This window comes from Dysidea avara, chromosome 7 (genome assembly GCF_963678975.1).
Source record: "Dysidea avara chromosome 7, odDysAvar1.4, whole genome shotgun sequence".
NCBI classification, from domain to species: Eukaryota; Metazoa; Porifera; class Demospongiae; order Dictyoceratida; family Dysideidae; genus Dysidea; species Dysidea avara.
In genome coordinates, this window is record NC_089278.1 from 25960357 (window position 1) to 25983232 (window position 22876).

Here is a 22876-nt window from a genome sequence, read left to right on the forward strand (position 1 = left end):
TACACAGTTGTCTAAACTCATGAAGGTACGCTTGTACTTCAGTGAGAAATTGAGTCAGTTCAGTTGCTAGCAATGCTGTTAGGCACGCATTCAATCAACATTATGTTCAATTAATGACATCATTAGTTATATAAAGAGGAACAGGTGAATATGTCATAACTTCACGATACGCCCTTCTACATGGGTATACAGTGTAACCTCTGTTAACGAACTCCCCGAATTAAGAAAAAAACCTCCATAATGGAGGACAAAAATTTTGGTCCCAAAAAGTCTGGTTAATACATTTTTTATACCTCTGAAAGAGGAAAACCTCTATATTGCAACAAAAAGTAGCCTGGGTGTACCAAATTCAAACATATATGTTTGGATAAATAAAACACTCAGCTTGTTAATGTATATTTGCAATTGCATGTATTAATTGTCCAACACTATAATAATAATGACTTTATGAGGTCTATGTGGTCATGCGTACAAAAATAGTGTTAGTCCATAAGTTTAGAGTGATAGGAAGTGTGTAAATGATTCACAAAGAATTTCCTTGAAACTCGCACATATTGCACATGGAAACGTGCTTTAGTAGAGGACATTGTGGGACAAGTTGACATCATCTAACGTATATATGATTGAAGGAAAGTTTGGACCACCCTTTCAACTAGATTTGACTTGCTAAAGTACCCGTATTATACTGCCAGTTTACAATGCCTCACACAATGTATAATTAAAGTGGATTTTATCATGTCGTAATTAATACATCTATGTTGGTAAATAGCTACTCAATTGTAAATCCCCATTCTCTTGAGAGTATTTGATCTACCAGTAGCATTGTGAACTCCTATATAGCCATGCTTAATTTGCACTATCTATTACAAGTAATATCATTTTTTGCTCCAGATGTATTGTAACCTGAGCAAAGACTGACTGGAATGCTGGAAATTTCCCTGGATGCCTTATACCCATACAAATATATAGTCCTTCAAATGCACAAAGAAGCCTATTATTTAATCAGTGACTGAAATCAAAATAATTTAATGGACTTGTATTACTATTTTGTTTACCGTTATACATTTTAAAAAACATTTGCGATGCCAAGTGACATATGGAATAGTCACTCAGTACTGAAAATGGCTAAGACAGCATAGCCAAGTGACTAGAGCATTAGCCTGGTATTTGAAAAATTCCAGGATTAATGCCTGGTTGTGCCAAATTGGTGGTTGTTGTTGTTTTCTTGAGCAAGAAACTTTACTCACTTTGCTCCAGTCTATCCAGCTGTTTAATGGTGGCCTGGTGTCATCCGGGGAAGCAGCCGTACTTCGTTTTTCACTGGGGAAGCAATTGCCCAACTGTCCTTGTCTCGCTTAGTGGTATTGTGGTTGTTGCGGAACTCCAGGTTCTGCAACCTCTCTCCGTGAGACCCAGGCAGTCCTCCTGCGGGTTACTAGTCCTGCTCCAGGAGGATTTGTCTGCACATACAAGACTCAAGTGCCTGAATGGTGACAGGAATCCCATTGCTGGTTTGCTGGGTGGCAATAGTTGTGTTTCTCACAGCTTCCGGAGGCTTACTTTGCTTTGCTTTGGAATAGCCAACAAATTTTACATACAAGTTTATAAATTTTGCTGCAGTCTAATAGCAATTTATACTTACGAAGGACCTTACAGTATTGATGATGCCTGAAGGTAACCACAACAAATCCATAGAGTGTTTATAAAACCAAAAATTCCCTCTAGCTCTCTGTCAAGTTAGCTTTAATATTGTATGTGACTAGCAAACATAGCCCAATACAATTATGCAATGCTAGAAAGTTTGCTTTTATGTGAAGAATTACTATTAAGTGCATGTAAGGAAAATTACTACTTTGCCTTATAATTGTAAAGATGGCAGGGTGCTATATGTTTTTCTAGGAAACTTTATCTTGTACATGCAGCAATTTTATGGACTCTGGTATTACTTTTCAATAGAAATGATGTTACAGGGAGGAAGCCTATTGATTGCAGCATCATTATTATCTCAATTTGCTAGGTTTTTATTGATTCAACAATTTATTATTTTTTTATTATTACTACTCTACAGATCATTTAACACATGTACAGACACATTAGACACATCAAGGGGGAAAATTACAATATCTGAAGGTCAGCTAGCAACTATAGTGCTTAATTACTTACTCACAATTACTTACATACTGTTTCTACATGCAAGGACACAAAAAATGCAAAGTACAATATTATTATTAATTACCAGTAGTTTGTAGAGTTGCTAAGCACAGAGTCTCATGGTAGTAATAAGTTCAGCATGAAGAAGCCGGTATAGTCAATGCATGAATAAGTACTAGCTATAGATCACCAGTGACACTTATATGCTAGCTATATAAATAAAATGTGTTTGGTCAATTTTTGTGTAATTTAAACACATTGCTGCTCTTTAATACTACACATGATGTGTGCTGTTACATATGGTATATAGTTTCTTATTGTTCTTGATCTCTTGCAGGCAATTATATCGAGGATGCTGGTGTGGCAGTTTGAGTTGCTGTGTTGGTTGACAATATCATCACTTACCTTATCAGTTCCAATAACTGATTTTTTTAATTTTGATATGGGATGTAACATTGTTAATATGAACTGTACAGAGATAGTCTTTCCTAGAAAAATCAATGTAACAATACCTTATTCTGTTTCAGTATTATTTCCATTTTTTGATTCTACAGTTATTGAAATACATGTAAGCCCAGTATAGCTCAATATCATTCACCAGATCACATCCACTTGTTGTTTGGTAGGCTAACAGTAATGGATTCTTGTCATTTAATGGAGAACTTTCACGACAGTTTCCTTTTGGATTCCCAACAAAAGGGGATTCAATAATTGCTATGTTTTGGAATTACATTGACATCACTGGTATGGATGGGGGAAATATATTCATGAGACCAAGTACTGATTCAGCAGATCTCAACAAAGCCAGCCAGGAAATAAAAGAATCTTTTCCTGATCTGTCAAACTTTACAGCCAAATGGACATTCATAGTATCATGGCAAGCAGTTGCATATTTTCATCAAGGAGACAAGGTAAGAATAATAGTGAAAAAGGAAACAGAGTGCACATATGGAAGGAAACACTTGTAAAATTTGACATAGTGAAAACTGTAAGGTTAAAATTTGTTATGGATTTCATTTTGGTTTCATGTACATGGAGTCATTAGCTGTAAAAGGTTTTAGTGGGTGTTTTCAGAAACAGATAAGGACTTACAGGAATTTTAGCTTGTTGTATCACTTTACAGCACAACACATTTCAAACTGTACTGATAACTGATGGAGAGCACTCATTTGCTATTAACAATTATGAAGATGATGGCATACAATGGAGTTCTGTTCAACCTAATGGAACTGGTAATGGCTTAGATGGTACACCTGCTCAAGCTGGTTATAATGATAGAAATGGACTAAACTATTTTGTAGTACCAGGTTCAAACACACCAGATATATTATCAATTTCAGACACTTCTAATGTTAATATACCAGGAAAATGGATATTTCGATTAACATGTACGTTCGATCACATGTGTATTAATAAAACAACAATCTTGATTCTGTTACTAGATCCATCTCTAAGCATACAACCACCTGTGCTTCTTCAACATGTTGGAAGTGAGATTCTGCTAAACTGTACTCCTGCTGACAATACCAGTGAGATCGGCTGGTTAAAAGATGACAAAATGATCAATGAAAGTGATGATAGAATAACCTACCTACCAGATGAATCATTCAGACATGTTTTGGTGATTGTCAATGTAACTCATTTAGATGAGGGAAACTATACTTGTGGACTCAATCAATCAGGAACACTTGTTAATCTTCAGATGAGTGAAGTAGTTATTTTAAGAGGTGGGGAATTTGCAGTACTTACACACAATGTACATACTACGCTGTATAATTATTTGTAGATATTGTGAATATTTTTAAATCCAGTGGTGAAGAACAGTTAGTACCAAACCCCATTATAAACAGCGTAGATTGTTGTGGATCTGGTGACATTAGTGGATCTGGTGACACTGGTGGATCTGGTGATACTAGTGGATCTGGTGATACTAGTGGATCTGGTGATACTAGTGGATCTGGTGATACTAGTGGATCTGGTGATACTAGTGAATTTGGTGACACTGATGTACCAGAGATAGACTTAGTGTGCTTGACTCCCATTAACCATGAGAACACAACATGGAGTGAGCATGTGTTGAATGGATCAGTCACAATTGTTAATGATCCGGGCACTGAATATATGGCAGAATTGCAAGTGTTTATTTCCAGTGTTAATTTTGTTTTTGAGTTGAGCTGTTCTTCTGGTGTAAGCCGACAGTCTTCTCGTGTTATTATTACTTCAGGTACGTACACGGTGTAGTATTGGGCCCTTATAGGACTCAACGTGACTAGCCTAGATAACTGGTCATGACTTGTAAAGCACGCATATTTATACAGACAGGGTACAACCATACAAGTACAGTCATATGATAGACATGTGATGTTTACACAGGATGCAGGTGTTACGCGTGATAGTCACATGTTCATTAACATATCACTACACACAGTTAACAGCACAAATATTGGTGCATGTATACTATAGACACAAAAACAGCCGAGCTGTGAAAAAAATGGTGCAGCCTTAGGTGGAAAAGGTTGTGAAATCAAAGGTGGTGATCAAGAAATGGTTGCGATAATGTGAATGCTAATAATGGCTGCGTGCATATTAGCATTAACATCATTGCAGCCATTTCTTGGCTGCCACCTTTAATTTCACAACTTTTTTCACCCAGGCTTTTTAAGGCCACACCATTTTTCACAGCTTGGCTGTTTTTATGTGGATTTCACTTCTATAAGACCCCAAAATCAGTCAATGGCTAACTTGGTTTTTCACAGTTCTTCTTGCTGTGCAGACATAATGATGATAATTGAATAAATACATGCTTTACTCAATATTTGTTAATACAGAGTGCATGTTTTTGAGGACTTCTAATAGAACATACATAGAATGTTCTAGAACAATCTAGAACTTCCATTGGTAGAACTTTACTTCAATATTTGGTAATGTTACTGCAATACTCTAATAGAGTACACATTTTTGAGAACTTTTACACGTTTGTGTTTATAGCAATTTTTGTAAAGTGTGCAAAAATAAATTGAAACCTCTGTAGCCCCCCTATGGCATAAGAAGAAAAAAATGAAGGAATTAATCAAACTTTTGAATGACCATATCTCGCAAATAGCTGTTACAAATTTAATCAAATTTGGTGTGTGGCCTACCCTACCTGGCAGATAGCTATAATGCAAAATTTGTGTGCTTTGGAGAAGGGGCCATAGAGCTATGCATGTGTGAGAAAGCTGTTTTCTGTCTTCCTGTCAATAAGACTCAATATACTGACAGCATGGTACGCCGGCTTTCTTGGCCGCACGACACACTTAATACAGTTGATCACATCTCGTTACTGACAATTACCATATATGTAGTTAAATGAATTAAGCTACTATCATTAAAAATTCAACTTGAGTAAATATAAATTTACTTAATCACCTGCAACATCTGTTACCATATAAGTTGGTGTTTTCAAGGAAAGATACACAAAAGCTATAAAATTGTAGCAGAATTTTGGCCCTTAGCTCAGCTATACAGTCACATAATTATATCACCGGTACAGCTATTTTGTCACATGCATAACAAATTTGATGTATTTTCAACTACTGTACTTCAGAAACACCATATTTGAGGCTGCTGGGTGATAGTAACATCACATCAACTCTTGGTAGTAGACCTGCAGTTGAGTTTGTGCTAGCAATTGATTCTGATGGTGTCAGGGACTTTCAGAAAAATATAACTGATTTTCTATCTTTCTCATTCACCAACCATAATATGACGAAAACTACACTGAGCCTACCTCATATGGATCCCGACAATTTTCAGCGTTACAAGACTGTATTACCATCAGTTGATATCAGCACTGAAGGTGTTTACACCCTGACCTACACTGGTATGGACAGTCTGTTATATTTGTCACAAAGAGTAGACCAATTAAATAAACTATGTGTGACTGTGCTTCTTATAGTCTGTGCTTCTTATAGTCTGTGCTACAGCAGCATGTCTTACCATGTAGTAAGAAAGGGATTTTAAATTAATTTAGCATCTTGACTCTGAAATATATTTAGTTTTCTTTAAGAAGTTTTAAGTTATATATTCTCAGTCCTGATATCTACAGTATAGCTAACCACACATTATGAAGTAGTTTAGCTTACTCATATGTGTGTTGTGTTGTGTGTGACATCTGTTGTGTAAAATGAGTCTTTGTAATTGTGTAGATTTTCAGCATGGAAATGCTTCAGCCACTGTGACACTACAATTGGATGGTAAGTTAGTTAGTGTCTACTGTCAGTGTAATTATTTAGTAATCAATCTAGTCCCACAGATCCAATTAATACCATCTTTAGTGTTTCAAAGATTTGGTAGTAATATCACACTTACCTGTGTCCCTTCAAACAAGACAATTCCAGTGTTTTGGATGAGGAATGGAAAAGTGATTGGCGATGCTTTGTTTAGACCTAATGGAAGTCTAAGACATATCTTAATCATCATCAATGCTCAGTCATCAAATGTAGGAAATTATTCTTGTGGACTGAACATGACTGGCCTTCCTACTAATTCTCAGTCTGGGGAAGTTATACTGTTTAATGGTAACTTGATATTCACTGTAATTACTTGTTGTATATTAGCACATGACTTTGCATACACTATACATAGGCACTAAATTTGTAGAAGCACAGTACGTACATTAGTATTAGCTATCCTTCCTTATCAATTCATATAGCAGATGCAACCTGCTGTGAATTATATTTTATTTATTTATTTAATGGACAAAAAAATTACAGTATTAATTGACTAACAGGGGCGGACCCAGGAGCTGGCAAGGGGAGAGGCACAAATAGGCTAAGCTGTAGGTGGTTGGAGAGAGCCAGATTCTCTTGTTAGTTGCTGCATTTTTAGCAGCAAATAATCATCTCTTAGTAGTGTCTCACTGTAGATTTTTGCCATTTTGGCCTTTGCAGATGGTTGTGAAGTTATGAATGTCTTAAACAACAGTAACATGATAATTATTTTAGAGGAACTTAGTATGCACGAAGGTGCTGGGGGACAATTTCACAGTTAGTTTTGACTTTGGGTTCAGTTGAATTTGTAATAAGTGCTACTAATATTTTCATGAGTTGTAAATTGATCTATAATGTTTAGTATTTTAATCAGAACATAGATAATATCTATGATCAGAAGTATGGCTCCTCCACAAGGTGAGAGGGGGAAATGCCCCATCCTGGATCCGCCATTGACTAAGTTAATAGGCCACTGGTCTCACAGTGTTGTTTAAGCACATATTCATATATGTACATGTATACCTATTGTTACATTGACCACTTAATCCATAGTGTTGTATGTGTACAGTACAGTTAGTAACGCTTGATATCATATTGTGCAGAGATATCACTCACCAGATCATTCTCCAGTATCACACTATTGGAAGGAACTACTGTTACATTATCCTGCACACCATCTCCTCAAGGTGTGCCATTGTTCTGGACACACAATGGAGTGAATATTACTCAAAGTGAAGGGATATCATTGTTTCCTAATGGTCTCGATCATGATTTGATCTTTGAGGATCCTACATCTAGTGATAGTGGAGACTATTCATGCCATGTATCATTGGCTATTGCAGAAACCATTACAGTAAATGTATTGCCTAGTAAGTCAACCCATGCATTAACACTGAAATTTTGATATCCTGTAGACCCTTACCTATGTGTACCCAACCTCTGTTATTTAAACATCTCGATTAACCAAATATAAAAGTTGTGTATTTAATTAGAGTATTTTATTACCGTTTTTCAGTAGTTGAATGGAGGTATGTCTAAATAAGCTTCATTTATTTTTATTTTTATTTTTTATCTGAATAAACTCACTTATCTCATATCTTTTGTCAAGCTGTAGGGAAAATGGTGTTTGGATATTTAAGGGTCCACTAGTGATATTATGAAGGAGCAATCTTTCTGCTTTTGATTGTCTTTTACAAAACTATGCCTACATATGTTGCCTTCTTATTGTGTATTATTCTACAGCATGTAAAACTGATTTTTCTGGAGCCCTTTTGTGGGCTAGAAGTAGAATTGGTCAGGTGGTCACTCAGAAATGTTCAGAACTGCATTCCAACTTTCGTTCTGGTGTTGAGATCCAAAGGCAATGTGGAGATGATGGAAGTTGGTTACCAGTTGATTTGAGGAACTGTACTATGTTCATAGGCTCCAGCCCAGTAGTGATATTTTACTTTACATTATCAATGCTTAGTGAAGTCAACTCCACAATAACAATCAATAATGTGAGTATTGTGTTGTAGATTATTTATTTATTCAAAACTACTAAATAGTTCAACCATATACTACATACATAGGTTAGCAAACTACGTATGTTGGATCCAGGAAATGTTTTCCATACTGTCTAATGGTTTCATAGCTATATGAAATGTGTGAAGTGAAGTTTGTTTTAATAGTTGTTAGCAGTTGATGTTTGTGATAACAGTATATTGATGACTGGGAGGTGGTTTACAAACTCACGGTGGTTGCTATAAGCACCTGATCTTTATTACACTGCTAGATAGATTGCAGAAATGTGAGTAAGGCTTCTTGTGCAAGGAAATAACGACAGCAAATAAGCATCACAAGCATTGAGCTTGCATGGAATTACCTTATGATTACCAGCCAGTCTACCACTTCCTGGACACATGAACACAAATTTGACACCGTTGAGTACAAACACATATTGCACATGATGCAGTGCTTATGCTCAAGAACTATTTCACTACTCAGCTAGCATTCCCCAGAGTTTAGACTATGCATATAAAGACCTTCCTAGAGTAGATTTTAATGTACACCTGGATAATACTGTATGCATGTACCGCCATGCAGTGAAACAAAAATGAGGTATTTTAATAATGATTATCATTGTTTTTTATCTAATATGATTTTCAGTCTTTTGTTATGTGCACATGTCAAAGCTGAATTTAACTATAGAGACAGAGTTATAATTCTTAAAATTCTATTCCATATTAAATTTTATTTACTAAACAAATGGTGCAATTATCCTTAGATTACTGATGAAATACAGTCTGTTGTAGAAGAACTAGATATTGCAGCATCTAGCATTATAACAAAAACAACTTATGGATCAAAACTTAATTTTGTATCCATTTCAACATCATTTAGTCTACAAAGCAACACAGTTAGTTCGAATATGATTGAGTCAATTAATAATACTTTACAAGCTTCTGTTGTTGCTATTTTACCAACTGGGATTGATTTGACAGAACAGGGTTTTACAACATTAGGTTTTCAACCAAGCTGTGAGTTCATTCATGCTGAGATTCAATTTAAATGTACACTTGTTTGTTTATAGCTAGCTGCTCATGTAACACAGACACCACAATAGTGGATGGTTTACTGACAGTATGTACTGGACCCAGTACCCCTCCTTGTGTATGTGACTCTGTACTGTGTGTGGTAAGTGTATACTAGTTGGATGGTTTGATAGTAGAAAATTTGACTTAATCATATATCAGCTGGCAGAAATCATTTAGCAGCATTTTTTTACAATATGTATAATACCACATATTAAATGTAATCATTAGTTTCTCATCCTTAAATACTCAAAATAGCAATGTAGGTGGATTTATCTTGTTTTGTTATTAATTATAAACATTTTCTATTAAGCAGATTTAAACTATAGAATTTTTATTTACGCAGTAGAAATTAAATGAGGCGAACAGCCAAGATAGCAGCTGCTCATGCAGTGGTTGAAGATGCGGGTGTTAGGTGTGGAGGTCCCTGATTCAAACTCTATTCGACTTTTTGTGCACTTTCCCACAGTGATTGCTCCATTAGAGTACATATCTCAACCCCGTGATTTTACATTTGTTTGATTTTTGCTTTGTGATTTTGTACTCATTGTTTTTCAAACGATCAGCTATGATGATTGGCCTATGCACACACCACATTTCAAATTATTCCCATATGCAGTTTACGCTGTAGCCATGACAACAGTTTGATCTAATTTTTATGCAAATAAATGTTCATAACACAGTGTATATTTATCAGATTCATAGCAAACTTAGTACATCAATTCACTCTTTATTTGTGCCAAAGTTCAAGGCAATCAAGTCACACATTTGCATTTTGTAGCAATTTTTGCAAAGTGTGCAGAAAGAAATCTAAGCCCCTATAGACTACTTAAGAAGAAAAATATGAAAAACTAAATTTTGAATGCCAATATCTCACAAATAACTGGTCAAAATTTAATGTGTGGCATACCATACTTGGTGGAGAGCTATAATGCAAAAATGGTGTGATTTGTAGAGGGTTATGCATGTGTGAAATTTTCATTTTCTTTCTTCCAGTCAATATACATACAGTGCAATTTGCCAGCTTTCTTGGCTGCACGACACACTACTGTGTGTCTTGATCTCACTTGACTTAGAATGCAAATGCTTTATATAGCTAGTTGCCAACTTTAAAAGGTAGTGAATGATTGCATTCAGCCACCAATAGCTATGGTACAAAAAAATCTGGTAAGAAAAAAATGTCGATAGGATGAGAACATAATAATTACATTTGCCCAGTTAATGTTGTAATTAAACTATTCCTAAGGTAAATATGTCATTATCTTTTTCCCTCTACATATCATGTACATTTTATGCTTTCTCTCCAATTAGTGTAACACTCCTACATTTGTTGGTGATGGTAGTATGTGTGGTCTAGACTCAGACAGTGATGGATTTCCTGATGCTGGTCTGGACTGTGATGAACCATCTTGTGTAGCAGTGAGTTCACTGAGTTGAGATGTTGTTGTATAATGGGAACCCTAGGTAGACACCAAATACCAGCATCTTCCAGGCATAAATGCTGAGTAGGAGGTGTTAGAATGATGCAACATAGAACCGAGGCAGAGCCAAGGTTTCTATTGCGTTATTCTAACACTTCCTATGAAGAATTTATGCCTCAAAATTGCTGGTATTGGTATCTCACTATCTTAGAAAATGGTCAGCCAGTAGTGAAAGGCTATGTCTTGTGCCACTGCTTTGCGAAGTCAGTGAAGAGTTTACAAAAATTGCACGGGAAATTCTACTCAAAAATTTACCTGCCTTTTGAAGAGCCAGTATAGGGTGGTGAAGAATGCTAACTAGCTTCTAGGCTGGTTGTGCTATTGTATTGTTGACAATATTTCAGCAGTTAACACTTCTTTGTGTGCAATCCATAGTGATAACTAATTCTGGCAGTGAACTTCAAAGCATTGCTCACATACCATTTTCAATGACGTTTTTCTATTGATATGTTCTAAACTGTAGTAGTATACAATTATAAATCCTCAGTTGTCTAAGCATTTGAGGACCACCTGCATGGTGTTTGGGTAACTTGAATGTTTACATAATTGAGGTTGTGTGCAGTACAGTTGGTACTTAAATAAACTACTTTAGTAGTGGAGTCTATAACTGCATACATTTAAGACACTATATAAACCTGGTATTCTGCATGATACATTAATATTCAATGTTGTAGTGGATTTATTGCACTACAATTACTATACTGTATGTGTGCAATTTACTGCAAGTATATACCTTGTAGAAATCAATTCAAAGACATGTACATTCACAGTACTGTATATGCCTTGCAGGATATCTGCCCTAACATTTACAGTGTTATCAGTAGTGGAGAACAAACTGGTGCAGCCTGTGGACCAACCATTGATATTTTTGGTAAGACAACTTAATAGTGTTGGCAATTGTTATAGCCTGTGTTGCCCTCAGGATGCAATTTTGAGCAAGACAACATTTGGAGCATTATGTGGTCACCAACCAAAGTCAGCCAAACTGCTATACAGAAGTGTCCTGGTGGTAGTGAAGCAGAAGGTACAATAAGACTTAGTGTCAGTATATCCAGTATACTACATTACGTATTGCAGGTTTAGCCAGAAGAAGATGCGCTGGTGATGATAATTGGGAGGACCCCGATGTGTCTGACTGTAGAAGTGTGGAGCTGATAAGATTAGAGGCACAGGCTAGAGAAGTAGAACGTATTATTTTTAATCTGCTGAGTACTGATAATAGAGATTTGACAATAATATTTAATCCTGAAGTGGTATTGAGTATTGGAACACAACTAGGTGACATAACTAACACAACACATCCACTTGTACCAAAAGATATCTCTTCAGCTGCTAACACATTAGAAACTATTGTAGGGTAAGTTGTTACCATAATATTTTGCTACAAGTGCTGTACATACAAGTTGTTGAATTCTGTTTGTACTCCTTACACAGTCATATAACACAGTTGTTAATAGACTTTGCATAGTAGTTTGTCATCATGTATTAAAGCTATGGAATGTATTATTTCAATTATCATAGTAGGTGAAGGCTGGTTTCTACTGCAATTAAAAGCAATACAATTATGTATATAGAGCAAAATAGCTAGTGTATAAAGTGATATCCATTCTAGGTAATGTATCTATACCTCATTTACACATTTACATAAGCATGCAACTTCCAGGCATTGAGTAATGAGGCCTCTGCAATAACAAGGCCATTAATTGTGATACTGTGCTTCACTCTCATTGCATGCACAACTATAGTATATCTCGTGACATGTAACTTTAGTAAAGTACGTGCTTACATATATACTGTACATGTGTACATGTATATGTACACCTCACATGTGTATAACTGTGCATAGGTGTGTCCTGCTTATGGTCTGTAACTGTAGTTCATAGTTCTGGCTTATATCAAGACACACAGTAGTGTGTCATGTGGCCAAGAAAGCCTGTGCGCCACACCATGAGTATATTGACAGGAAGAAAGAAAACTGCTTTTTCACGTGTGCATAGCTCCATGGCCCCTTCTCCAAAGCACACCATTTTTGAATTATAGCTGTCCACCAAGTAGGGTAGGCCACACAGCAAATTTGATTAAATTCACAATAGCTATTTGCGAGATATGGGAGTTCAAAGTTTCATTTTAATTTCTTTGTTTTTTTTCTTCTTATGCCGTACAGGGGCTTTGATTTATTTTCTCACACTTTGCAAAACTTGCTATAAAATGCAAATGTGTGACTTGATTGCCTCGATCTATGGCACAAATGAAGAGCATATAACGGTGGATTCACGTACCAAGTTTGCTGTGAATCTAAGGAATATTCAAGGAGTTATGAGCGTTTATTCACGTAAAAAAAAATCTAACGTCTGTCACGGCTACAGGGTAAACAAGTATAGAAATAACTTGAAAATTGGTGTGCAGATAGGCTGATCATCGTAGCAGTGCCTTTTGATAGTTTGAATGGCAATAGAGTTACAGCAGCAAAGTTATACAAACAAGTGTAAAATCACGGGATTGAGATACTCTAATAGAGCAGTCACCACAGGGTAAAAAAGGTGTACAAAATGTCAAAAAAAACTTTTTAGTGTTTGAACCAGGTACCTCCATATTTAAACCTGCATCCTTAACCACTGAGCCACTGCTATCTTGGCTGATCCCCCTCACTTAATTTCTGCTTTATAAATGAAATTTCTGCTTTATAAATGAAATTTCTGGTTTTAATCTGCTTTAAATTTGCTTATAATTAAACGTTTGTAATTTCATAGATCTACCAATAGAAGTACTAGAACATTCTATGTATGTTCTGTTGGAAGTCCTCAAAAAATGTGTATTCTATTAGAGTACCACAATAATATTATCAAATATTGAATTAAATCATGCAATGCAAGACGTTTATAAGTCTGTCTTCAATAATCATCATTGTGTCTGTATAGAAAAGCAGAAATGTGAGTAAAAACAAACCTCAAAATCAGCCATAGGCTGGTTTGGGGCCTTATAAAGTACAAAAAGAAGTGAAATCCACACAAAAACAGCCAAGCTGTGAAAAAAGGTGCAGCCTTAAAAAGCCTGGGTGAAAAAGTTGTGAAATTAAAGGTGCATGGCGGCCAAGATATGGCTGCAATGATGTTCATGCTAAAAAATTTAATAATGGGTGTGAGCATTGTTAAAATTTATTAGCATTAACATCATTGCAGCCATTTCTTGGCCGCTGCCTTAGATTTCACAACTTTTTTCACCCAGGCTTTTTAAGGTCACACCATTTTTTCACAACTTGGCTGTTTTTGTGTGGATACTTTTATCTTCTCCTACAGTGTAGCTGAAGTAGCTGAAGACATGTTTGGGCAGTCACAAATTATGGAAATTGCTGAGGTATAGTACTAGCTAGCTATATGTGTGTAATACAGTGATGAGAAACTTAGGTACTTACAAGGCTAGAAAAGTAGTCAGTGAAATGAAGGGCTGTAGAAATATATATACTGTGTATTGCATGCTATACAATTTGTGCTGTTGAGGTGTGAATTTGAAGTGAAGCAGGTTTTGCTCAAATGTGCAGCACTTACGTGTTAATTACCCATTATTATATATATTTTATGGAAGTCACTGCCAGAAGGTTTTATTATGACCATGAATTTAATTCCTATGCACATTCTTTTCTCACAAGGGTACAGTTGTGTAGCTAACCTGTGTACACACACACACACGCACACACACACACACACACACGCACACACACACACACACACACACACATATATGCATGTTGTTGAGTTTTTATAGTGTACAACTTCAGTATTGGACAATCTATTGCATGCGAGACATGATGTATCGTTTGAAAAAATGATGGAGGTTTGTTCTATTAAGAGCATTGTATCTATATTATCTGTTGTGTGTTATTCACTGTCCAGCAACCAGAACGATCATCCGTTTGTGAGCAAATATTACTGACTACTGAGCGAGTTGGTATTCTAGCCACAAGGTCTCTTGATAGGAGTTCCAATGCAACAGTGAGCATGGCTATTAATAGGCTAAACATAGGTAAGCATTATAGTGTGCAATAATGTGTGTTTGACTTAGATATATATTTTAGTCATTTCTGTGCAACTTCCACATGAAGATGACTTAATGACGCAGGAGAGTATAGCATTTTCTAATCATGATGAGATTTCATCAGACCTTCCCATACCTACCATTGAAATACCAATGGCAGCTGTCCAGCATCGTTTTAATGTAGAAGGTTAGTTGTAAGTTTGAAAAACATCATTGGTGATATCACCATAGGTGAAAGAGTTCCAGTTGTTAATGTTGTTAGTCTTAATTTGGAATCAAGATTGAACAGTGATGAAGGGTAAGATTAGCATGAATGTTGTTGGTACAGACATGAGCGTTGTTGACTCTGAATGTTGTTGTTGTTGTTGTTGTTGTTGTTGTTGTTGTTGTTGTTGTACTGTGTATTATTATGTGTTCTTTGGTACAGTGTAAGCACAGCTAGTGTAGTAGTGTCCAGTCAAGTGTCAAACACCCCACAAAACAAAGTGGACTTTGGTGGTGAAAGAATCAGACTGACAATAAATCTAGAAGCAGTAGGTTTAAATGTAATCAGTCACTAAACCATTCATATTACCTTGTGCTGCAGTTTAATATCACTCAACTGGGATTTAGTCCACGATGTGGATTTTGGGATTTTGATAGGTATGGTATGATCATGCATACATGAGTATTACCATTAATTGTGAGTGTTCTGTATGTAGCTACTTACTTTAATGTGAAATCAAAGAATATTTGTGACTGGTTCTGGGTAAACCAGTCTTATCTCCCATGACAACAGATTTGATTTTTCACTAAGAACACAAAGCTACACGAATGATCAAATTTCACAATCAAAATCAGTTTTACTTGAGTGGTCTGCTTTGCTGGCTGCTTTTCCCAAACACAATGGCAATCCGTATGAGCAATCTAGGGCCCTATAATGGAGCCTGGGGATGGCTGTATGTGGCTTTACAGTTCTGTGGTATTGAATAAAGACCTGTGTTGTAAATGTCCATTCATTTTAGCCAGTTTTGAGAGCTAAATGACCCATAACTGGCATATATATGTGTTCCTCTTTAATTTTGTAAATAACCTCTTACCATTCTTCCGGTGCCTGCCACCCATCTCTTTTGGAGCTCACCTGATACAGTCAACATCAAGTTAAAAACTATCTAAAATGTGGAAAACTTAATTAGGTATTGGCTACTTGTTCGTAATTGGTGTAAAACGTGAAAATTTGGTACACATAGCTTCAACCATTGTATGGTGAGCTACAACACACCGAATACTTCTAGTAAAGCCGGCATTTCTCGCATGGACAATAAGACTAGTTTTCCCAGACTAGGTCACATATAGGTAGTATAAAAGCAACTATCTTCACTGGACAACACTGTATGTTCATAAGCATAGCAAGATATTTTTAGATAGAGAGAGGGCTCTGTTCCATGTGGTTGTAAAACTAGGTACAACGGTATGCAAAGCGCACTCAGCATGTAAAGTATGATCTATCTAGGGAGGTCTGGGGGGGGGAATACCCTCTACAAGAGAATTTTGGTCTTCTGAGATCAATTTTAATGAACTGATTGCTCTATTCAAACAACTGACTGTTCTATTAGAGTTATCTTGATATTTTGCATATAAAATCAATGGAGGGCTCCAGCCCTCCTTGCCTCTCTGGGTTGCTATGCCTGTGGACATGGGCTCCTGCTTATTTGTAACAGAGCAGAAATTTAAACAGTATAACCTTGAATCTTGATTAGCGGAATCCTTGATTACTGAATGGACAAATATTAAGATGTGGGAAAATTTGATGAATTGGTTATCAGCAAATTAAGTTGTGATAAAATAAAATGCTTCAATGTTGGTGGTACAGAGTACCAGAAATGTAAACCTTTAGGATGGAAAATTTTGATGAACAGCAAGCGAGTCATCAAATTCATTTAAAAGTTCTAACTTTTGTACTATATGGTATCTGGATGTTAAAAGTGATTGTTCTATTAAAATATTTTAGTGAGTGGTGTATAATTCACCAGAGCCATGTGAATATGCTTCACTGTCACACAGGTGTTCAGATAATCAATTCACATGTCCTGTTTTAGGGATAATGAGAGTGGTGGATTCTCTGAAGAAGGAATCACCAGTGAGATTATCAATGGAACTATCCTTCAGTGCTTGTCTGACCATTTGACTAGTTTTGCTGTCTTAGTGGATACAACAGGCACAAATGTATGCTTACTGATGCTTAGTACTCTGTATGTCAGCCTGTATAGTTTTCTCTATGTTAAAAGGTTCTGCGTTTTACTGCATTTTATGTGCATCCCCACAACTGCTTACTATATCAAGACACTGTTGGGATGGTTGTCACTAGTTTAACAATTAAGGATTACGTGGAGCCAAGCCTTTATTAAATTACTTATTTTGAAGTCACTCCTAATTTGAAGTGATTGCTATGTTAGAGTATTTCTCTCAGAAAGCATCACTGCATTACTGTTCTAAATATTAGAGTAATTTTAGATGCCCAATATTTTCCAGATGTATAGACACTGTGTTCATTATTCATTTAACAAGAAGGTTTACTGTTGTAAGATGCTTACAACTTTGTGAGCCTACATATATGCTGGAGTACAGTAAATTACTATACTGTATATATTATAATTATGTATTTATCAATATGTACAGGCTAATTCTAACTCTCAAGCACTTTCCATTGTTACATACATTGGATGTGGTGTATCTATCGTTTGTCTCAGTCTATCAATTGTATTCCTGATCATATTCAGGTTAGTATAATTATGGTAGGTAGTGATATGCATACACTGTGCTGTGTGCATGTTGTAGGAAGAAAATCTTTGCTGGAGTACGGCATTTTGCTCATGCCAATCTCTCAGCGGCACTGCTATTAGGATTAGTTATATTTGTTAGTGGAGTAGAACACGCTTCCAGTTCAAAAGTAAGTCCAAAAAAATATGTAACATTAATTTATAGTTTCTGTAACAACCAGTATTGAGAGTATATAGCTACTCTTCAATTTTATGTTATAGAGTGCTTGTTTGACTGTGGCCATTTTACTTCATTACTTCTTCCTGGCTGCATTTTGCTGGATGCTCTGTGAAGGAATCCTGCTATTCATTGTACTACGATTTGTGTTCTACCAGGGATTCTTTAAAAGTTGGAAATTCTTTTCACTGCTTGGCTGGGGTTAGTGTTAATACAATTATGATGTCTAAATATACAGATCATGTACTGTGCGTGATATTGTGAATAGTGACTTAATGTAGATAATGCAGGCAGTTAAAAATTCATATACATATAAAATGCATATAGCATTATACATGCAAAAACAGCCAAGCTGTAAAAAGGGTGCGGCTATCATAATCCTGGGTGAGAAAAATTGTGAAATCAAAGTGGTGGCCAAGAAATGGCTACAATGATGTTAATGCTAATGTGTGCATGATAGAAATTTATTAGCATTACCATCATTGCAGCCTTATATTGGCCGCCACCTTTGATTTCACAACTTCACTCATCCAGACTTTTGAAGGCTGCACCCTTTTTACAACTTGGCTATTTTGGCATGGATTTGACTCAGGAGCAAGCCAAAGAGTGAGGGGGCCAGGCCAGCTGTAAGTTGAATAAGCTGAAGACCAAAAAAAAAGGGTTACTACCTGCTGACAATAGCTGCTGCCCTCCACCAACTAAATAACAACACATACCTAAGTAGCACCACTGCTTCTCTGAATACTGTGACTGCTCTATTAGAGTATCTCGATCTTTTCTTTACAAACACTGTCCCATAAAAGTGAGGGGGCCATGCCCCCCTTACCCCTACCCCCATCTCCACCATCTATGATTTGACTTTTCGTTTGCATTTTGAATATTCCATAGCCAGTCATAAATTGGCTTTGGGGGCTTGTTTTTACCCAATTTCTTCTTATCTATAGATAACAATGGTAGAACAGAAGTTACAATAGTATCACTTTGTTTAGCTATTTGTTAAAATAGAGTGCATATTTTTTGAGGACTTCTAATTAGTAGAGCAGCAAAGAGAAAAAATTGTCCACTTTTTTAATAGAAACACCAAACTTGGTACAATAAGCTTGAATCATACTAGATATGGTGCCATTAAAATTACCGATCATGTCACACTTAAGAACCTGACAATTAACACCAATAGAAAATGTAAATAGGAAGCCATAAAAGTGCATAATTTTACTGAAACTTTGAATCTGCATAGACAAGCAAAGGATGGTCATACCCAATAGCTGATCAAGGGAGGTGTCCATCCTGGTCTTTAGCTTGCAATGTTAAGGAGCATGGAGAGTCAAGATATGCAAATCCATAGTTGTGCAATATATTATTTCTATTGGATTGTGCCTGTAGTTTTTACACTGAAATATTGGCTCCATTAGGAGTATTTAAAAACAGCTTTTTTTTTTACCACGTTTTAAAAGATTTTCTGATTGTACCTGTAAAATTTGAAAATTTGAAATACATTCATGCTATTTAAGCAAAAACAAAGATTTGGAACTTGTATGGTTTCCTGACCAGCTAGAAATGGGCTTATAACTTAGTTTTGAAGTTTCCAAACATGCCCTGAGGTAATGATTTTGACATGGCACCATTTCTCAAAGGACTCAACTTCCACAGAAAATTTGGTGTGATTATCACAAAGTGAACAATGTCATCAAAATTTGTTGCTTAGCTGCTCTACTAAATAGAACACACATAGAATGTTCTAGAACAATTTAGATTCTCCATTAGTAAATTACGTATACTAATCTTTTATTTAATGTTTTATACTATTGAGAAGATTTAAAGTACATGTATAGAATTTTCATTTTTAAGCTAGAAATTAAGTGTGATGGTCCAGTGATGAAGGGCTTGGGAAATGGGTAGCTATGGAGGTCCCTGGTTTGAACCCTGGACACATTTTTCATGCTATTTTTAATTCTTGGTGACTGTTTTATTAGAGTATTTTGACCCACAATTTTACACCGGGGTAGTTTTCTCCAATGCAGGTTTTTTAAACCACAAAACTTTTGAGCAATGATGATTAGTTAACCTACGTATACACGGACCAATTTTCAAGTTATTCCCATAAGTAGTTTTATCCTGTAGGCATCATGACAAAATATTTATTGCGATTTTTTTAAATGGAAGCAATTGTCCATAACTCTTTGAACATCCATTCCATTAGATTTGCAGTGTGTGAATTAGCCTTAATACATCCTTGATGTAAGCCAAATTTCAAGACAATTAGCTACTCGCTTACAGTACTTTTTATAATGGTTTTTGTAAAGTGTGCAAAAGAGGAAAAATCTCCCAAAATGAAGGGAAGAAATTAAGGGCTCATATTCCATGAATGCATCAAACGACCTTGCTCAAATTAGGTACAGGGGTGTATGTGGGATGCTGAAGGTAGAGGATAATTGCAGTGTAAAACTCATTCCATTTGGAGAAGAAAGCCCGGAGCAATGTATGCATGACAATGGCATTTTCTTTCTTCCCATCAATATATTCATGGTGTGGTGCCAGCTTTCTTGGCCACATGACACACTACTGCGTATTTTTATCTTTGTAGGACTCTGCAGGTAACTTGCACATATTTGGTAAAAAAAATGTAATGAATCTTCACATACTAAAGTTTCTTACCAACTTGGCATGTATGTAAATGTACATTGTCCACACAGGGTTACCCGTTCCAGTTGTTGCTATATCAGTTGGAATATCACATAAACAATATGGCAGTAACAATAGGTTAGTATTGTTCAATAAAGACAGAATATGCATATCGCAATTATAGATGTTGGATATCTGAAGAAAAGGGAGCTATATGGGCATTCATTGGTCCCATGTTGCTCATCATAATGGTGAGTTACATGTAGTAATAACTGTGTGGAAAATGCTAATGTCTTGTTAAACGATAAATAATGTGTAACTGCATCATTCCCTAACCGACATTCTTTGCGGGTGGTGGTAAAAATTTGTCATTTTAATTTTTGTCGATATGGTCAACGACAAAAATCTGATTTATGGTATATGCTGATCTAAATGTCAATAATATTGTATAATTACAATGTTAATTCATCAACAGATAAACACTTTTGTACTGATCACAACTACTTATCAAGTGTTTAAAACAAAGCACAGTAGTATGAGTACTGATAGGGCAACCATGGTAGACTCAGTGAAGTAAGTAAAGCACACCTACTATTTCATGTCTTAATAAAAAGAGTACTCTTGTGTATTAAAATACTGTATGTACTGTACAAGCACCCATGTTATGTATGCATGTACACACAACACATTATAAAGATTGCATTAAGGCACTTTCTTTATATATACCACTGCATGCAGTTTATATATGCACATACAAATTACATGTATAATGTATTGTGTATAGAGCATCACTAAAGGCTGCAGTATTTTTATTACCATTACTCGGCTTAACATGGATTTTTGGTCTACTGGCTATCAATCAGGAGACAATAGCATTTGCATGGATATTCACAATACTGAACTCCCTTCAAGTATGTACTGTACATGTTATACGCAACAGACTTTACCACTACATACATGACTTGACAGGGTGTACTTATCTTCTTCTTCTATGTGTTCAAGAATGCAAAGGTGTAACATTTACATGTTGTCTGTATCATTACATTATGTATCGTGTTATTTCAGTTTTTAGCCATGTTTTCAAGATGCGTTAAGGGAAGGAAAGATGGCATCAGTAGCTATTACAGTTCAAATGTAAGTGTGTATGATTTATATAAGGCTATACATAGCTTATGTTTTCAATTGTTATTACAGAACAGAAATGATGTTATCAGAACATCAGTTAACCCTGATGCTACATAATTATAGTTATATGGTAAGTGTCTGTTCGAACATTATATGTGACCAGATTTTACAAAACCGTTCCAATTCACACATCGGGTAAAATCAAACTAACACCACCAGTGGATAGCTACACTATCATACTGACCAGATTTTACCCAAACTACTTTAACAGACGTCTTTTCTGGGTGGTGTGGAGAGCTTGAATGGCCTTAAGAAGGGCCTGGCTTGGCAAGAATCAGTGGTTAATTGGTGGATGGCCTGATAGTGTTGGCCAAATGCTGTCAGCCACTAAGATACCAGAACAGCCTTGTAATCTCATGTCTGGACTTCAATCGTTTCATTTTGAAATCTATCTCTTGCCCATCCCACCACCCACCCACCACCCTCCTCCCCTTTGTGAGCACTCGTGATACTACTTCACTCGTCCAACTGCTCAGATTTTCTATCTTATTTGGAGGGAAACTCTACAAGTGCTGGAAGTGGTCTGAAAGGTAATAGATTGATGCACATCTAGTGTAATTTTTTCATATGCATGCTTGCATGCCATCCTTGGCGAGTTATGCCGACTTGAATTCTTTAAAACCGTTTATCTCAAAACTTCTAATGAGTGATTTGGAATGTTTTTCCAAACTTCAGTCACATAATAAGCTATTTGATCTTGCTGTTCTATGTTACAGACCATTGAACTACTGCATAATGATGAAGTCCATGCACTTACTGTAACACAGCAGTTTTATTTTTTTATCTGTTTATATGCTATACATTATAATGTTTTATACAACATGTGTTAATTCAAATAATATTATGTATGATTGTACAACTTTAATATTACATGTATCACTGTGACGATAGTAAATTTCACAGTGGTGGTTAAGTTAAACAATCTAGCATTAGATATGTATAGTTTGAGTAATCGCATAAAAGCACTGAAATTTTATCATGACTGCACATGTTTGTTGTGGTATATTGTTTCATACAAATTTTGTATTCATGAATGAAACTTCTATATAAACTTATGTGTATGCACACACATTAAATTCTCATGAACTATAATGGAGCACTTATA

The 22876-nt window shown here is 35.9% G+C and overlaps 1 protein-coding gene across 2 annotated transcripts in view; it reads left to right on the top strand.

Moving 5' to 3' along the window:
* LOC136261294 (uncharacterized) overlaps positions 1–22652 on the top strand; it is a 28217-nt gene extending 5565 nt beyond the window's left edge. Inside the window, exons 2-36 of one of the 2 annotated variants that reach the window (XM_066055269.1) lie at positions 2489–2719; positions 2778–3062; positions 3275–3539; positions 3594–3878; positions 3938–4375; positions 5738–6013; positions 6339–6386; positions 6438–6710; positions 7505–7771; positions 8145–8401; positions 9169–9421; positions 9475–9578; positions 10787–10894; positions 11746–11827; positions 11879–11980; positions 12034–12313; positions 14253–14310; positions 14719–14787; positions 14847–14976; positions 15029–15175; positions 15220–15286; positions 15416–15521; positions 15575–15630; positions 17067–17193; positions 17647–17747; positions 17806–17917; positions 18009–18165; positions 20658–20724; positions 20771–20837; positions 21062–21159; positions 21371–21497; positions 21556–21597; positions 21652–21720; positions 21781–21841; positions 22488–22652. In XM_066055269.1, coding sequence (XP_065911341.1) covers positions 2504–2719; positions 2778–3062; positions 3275–3539; positions 3594–3878; positions 3938–4375; positions 5738–6013; positions 6339–6386; positions 6438–6710; positions 7505–7771; positions 8145–8401; positions 9169–9421; positions 9475–9578; positions 10787–10894; positions 11746–11827; positions 11879–11980; positions 12034–12313; positions 14253–14310; positions 14719–14787; positions 14847–14976; positions 15029–15175; positions 15220–15286; positions 15416–15521; positions 15575–15630; positions 17067–17193; positions 17647–17747; positions 17806–17917; positions 18009–18165; positions 20658–20724; positions 20771–20837; positions 21062–21159; positions 21371–21497; positions 21556–21597; positions 21652–21720; positions 21781–21828 — 5187 coding nt within the window. In that variant the 5' untranslated portion in view covers positions 2489–2503 and the 3' untranslated portion in view covers positions 21829–21841; positions 22488–22652. The remainder of the gene's footprint in view (positions 1–2488; positions 2720–2777; positions 3063–3274; positions 3540–3593; positions 3879–3937; positions 4376–5737; positions 6014–6338; positions 6387–6437; positions 6711–7504; positions 7772–8144; positions 8402–9168; positions 9422–9474; positions 9579–10786; positions 10895–11745; positions 11828–11878; positions 11981–12033; positions 12314–14252; positions 14311–14718; positions 14788–14846; positions 14977–15028; positions 15176–15219; positions 15287–15415; positions 15522–15574; positions 15631–17066; positions 17194–17646; positions 17748–17805; positions 17918–18008; positions 18166–20657; positions 20725–20770; positions 20838–21061; positions 21160–21370; positions 21498–21555; positions 21598–21651; positions 21721–21780; positions 21842–22487) is intronic. The other variant, XM_066055270.1, reaches the window with a different exon arrangement.
* Positions 22653–22876: the final 224 nt, after the last annotated feature.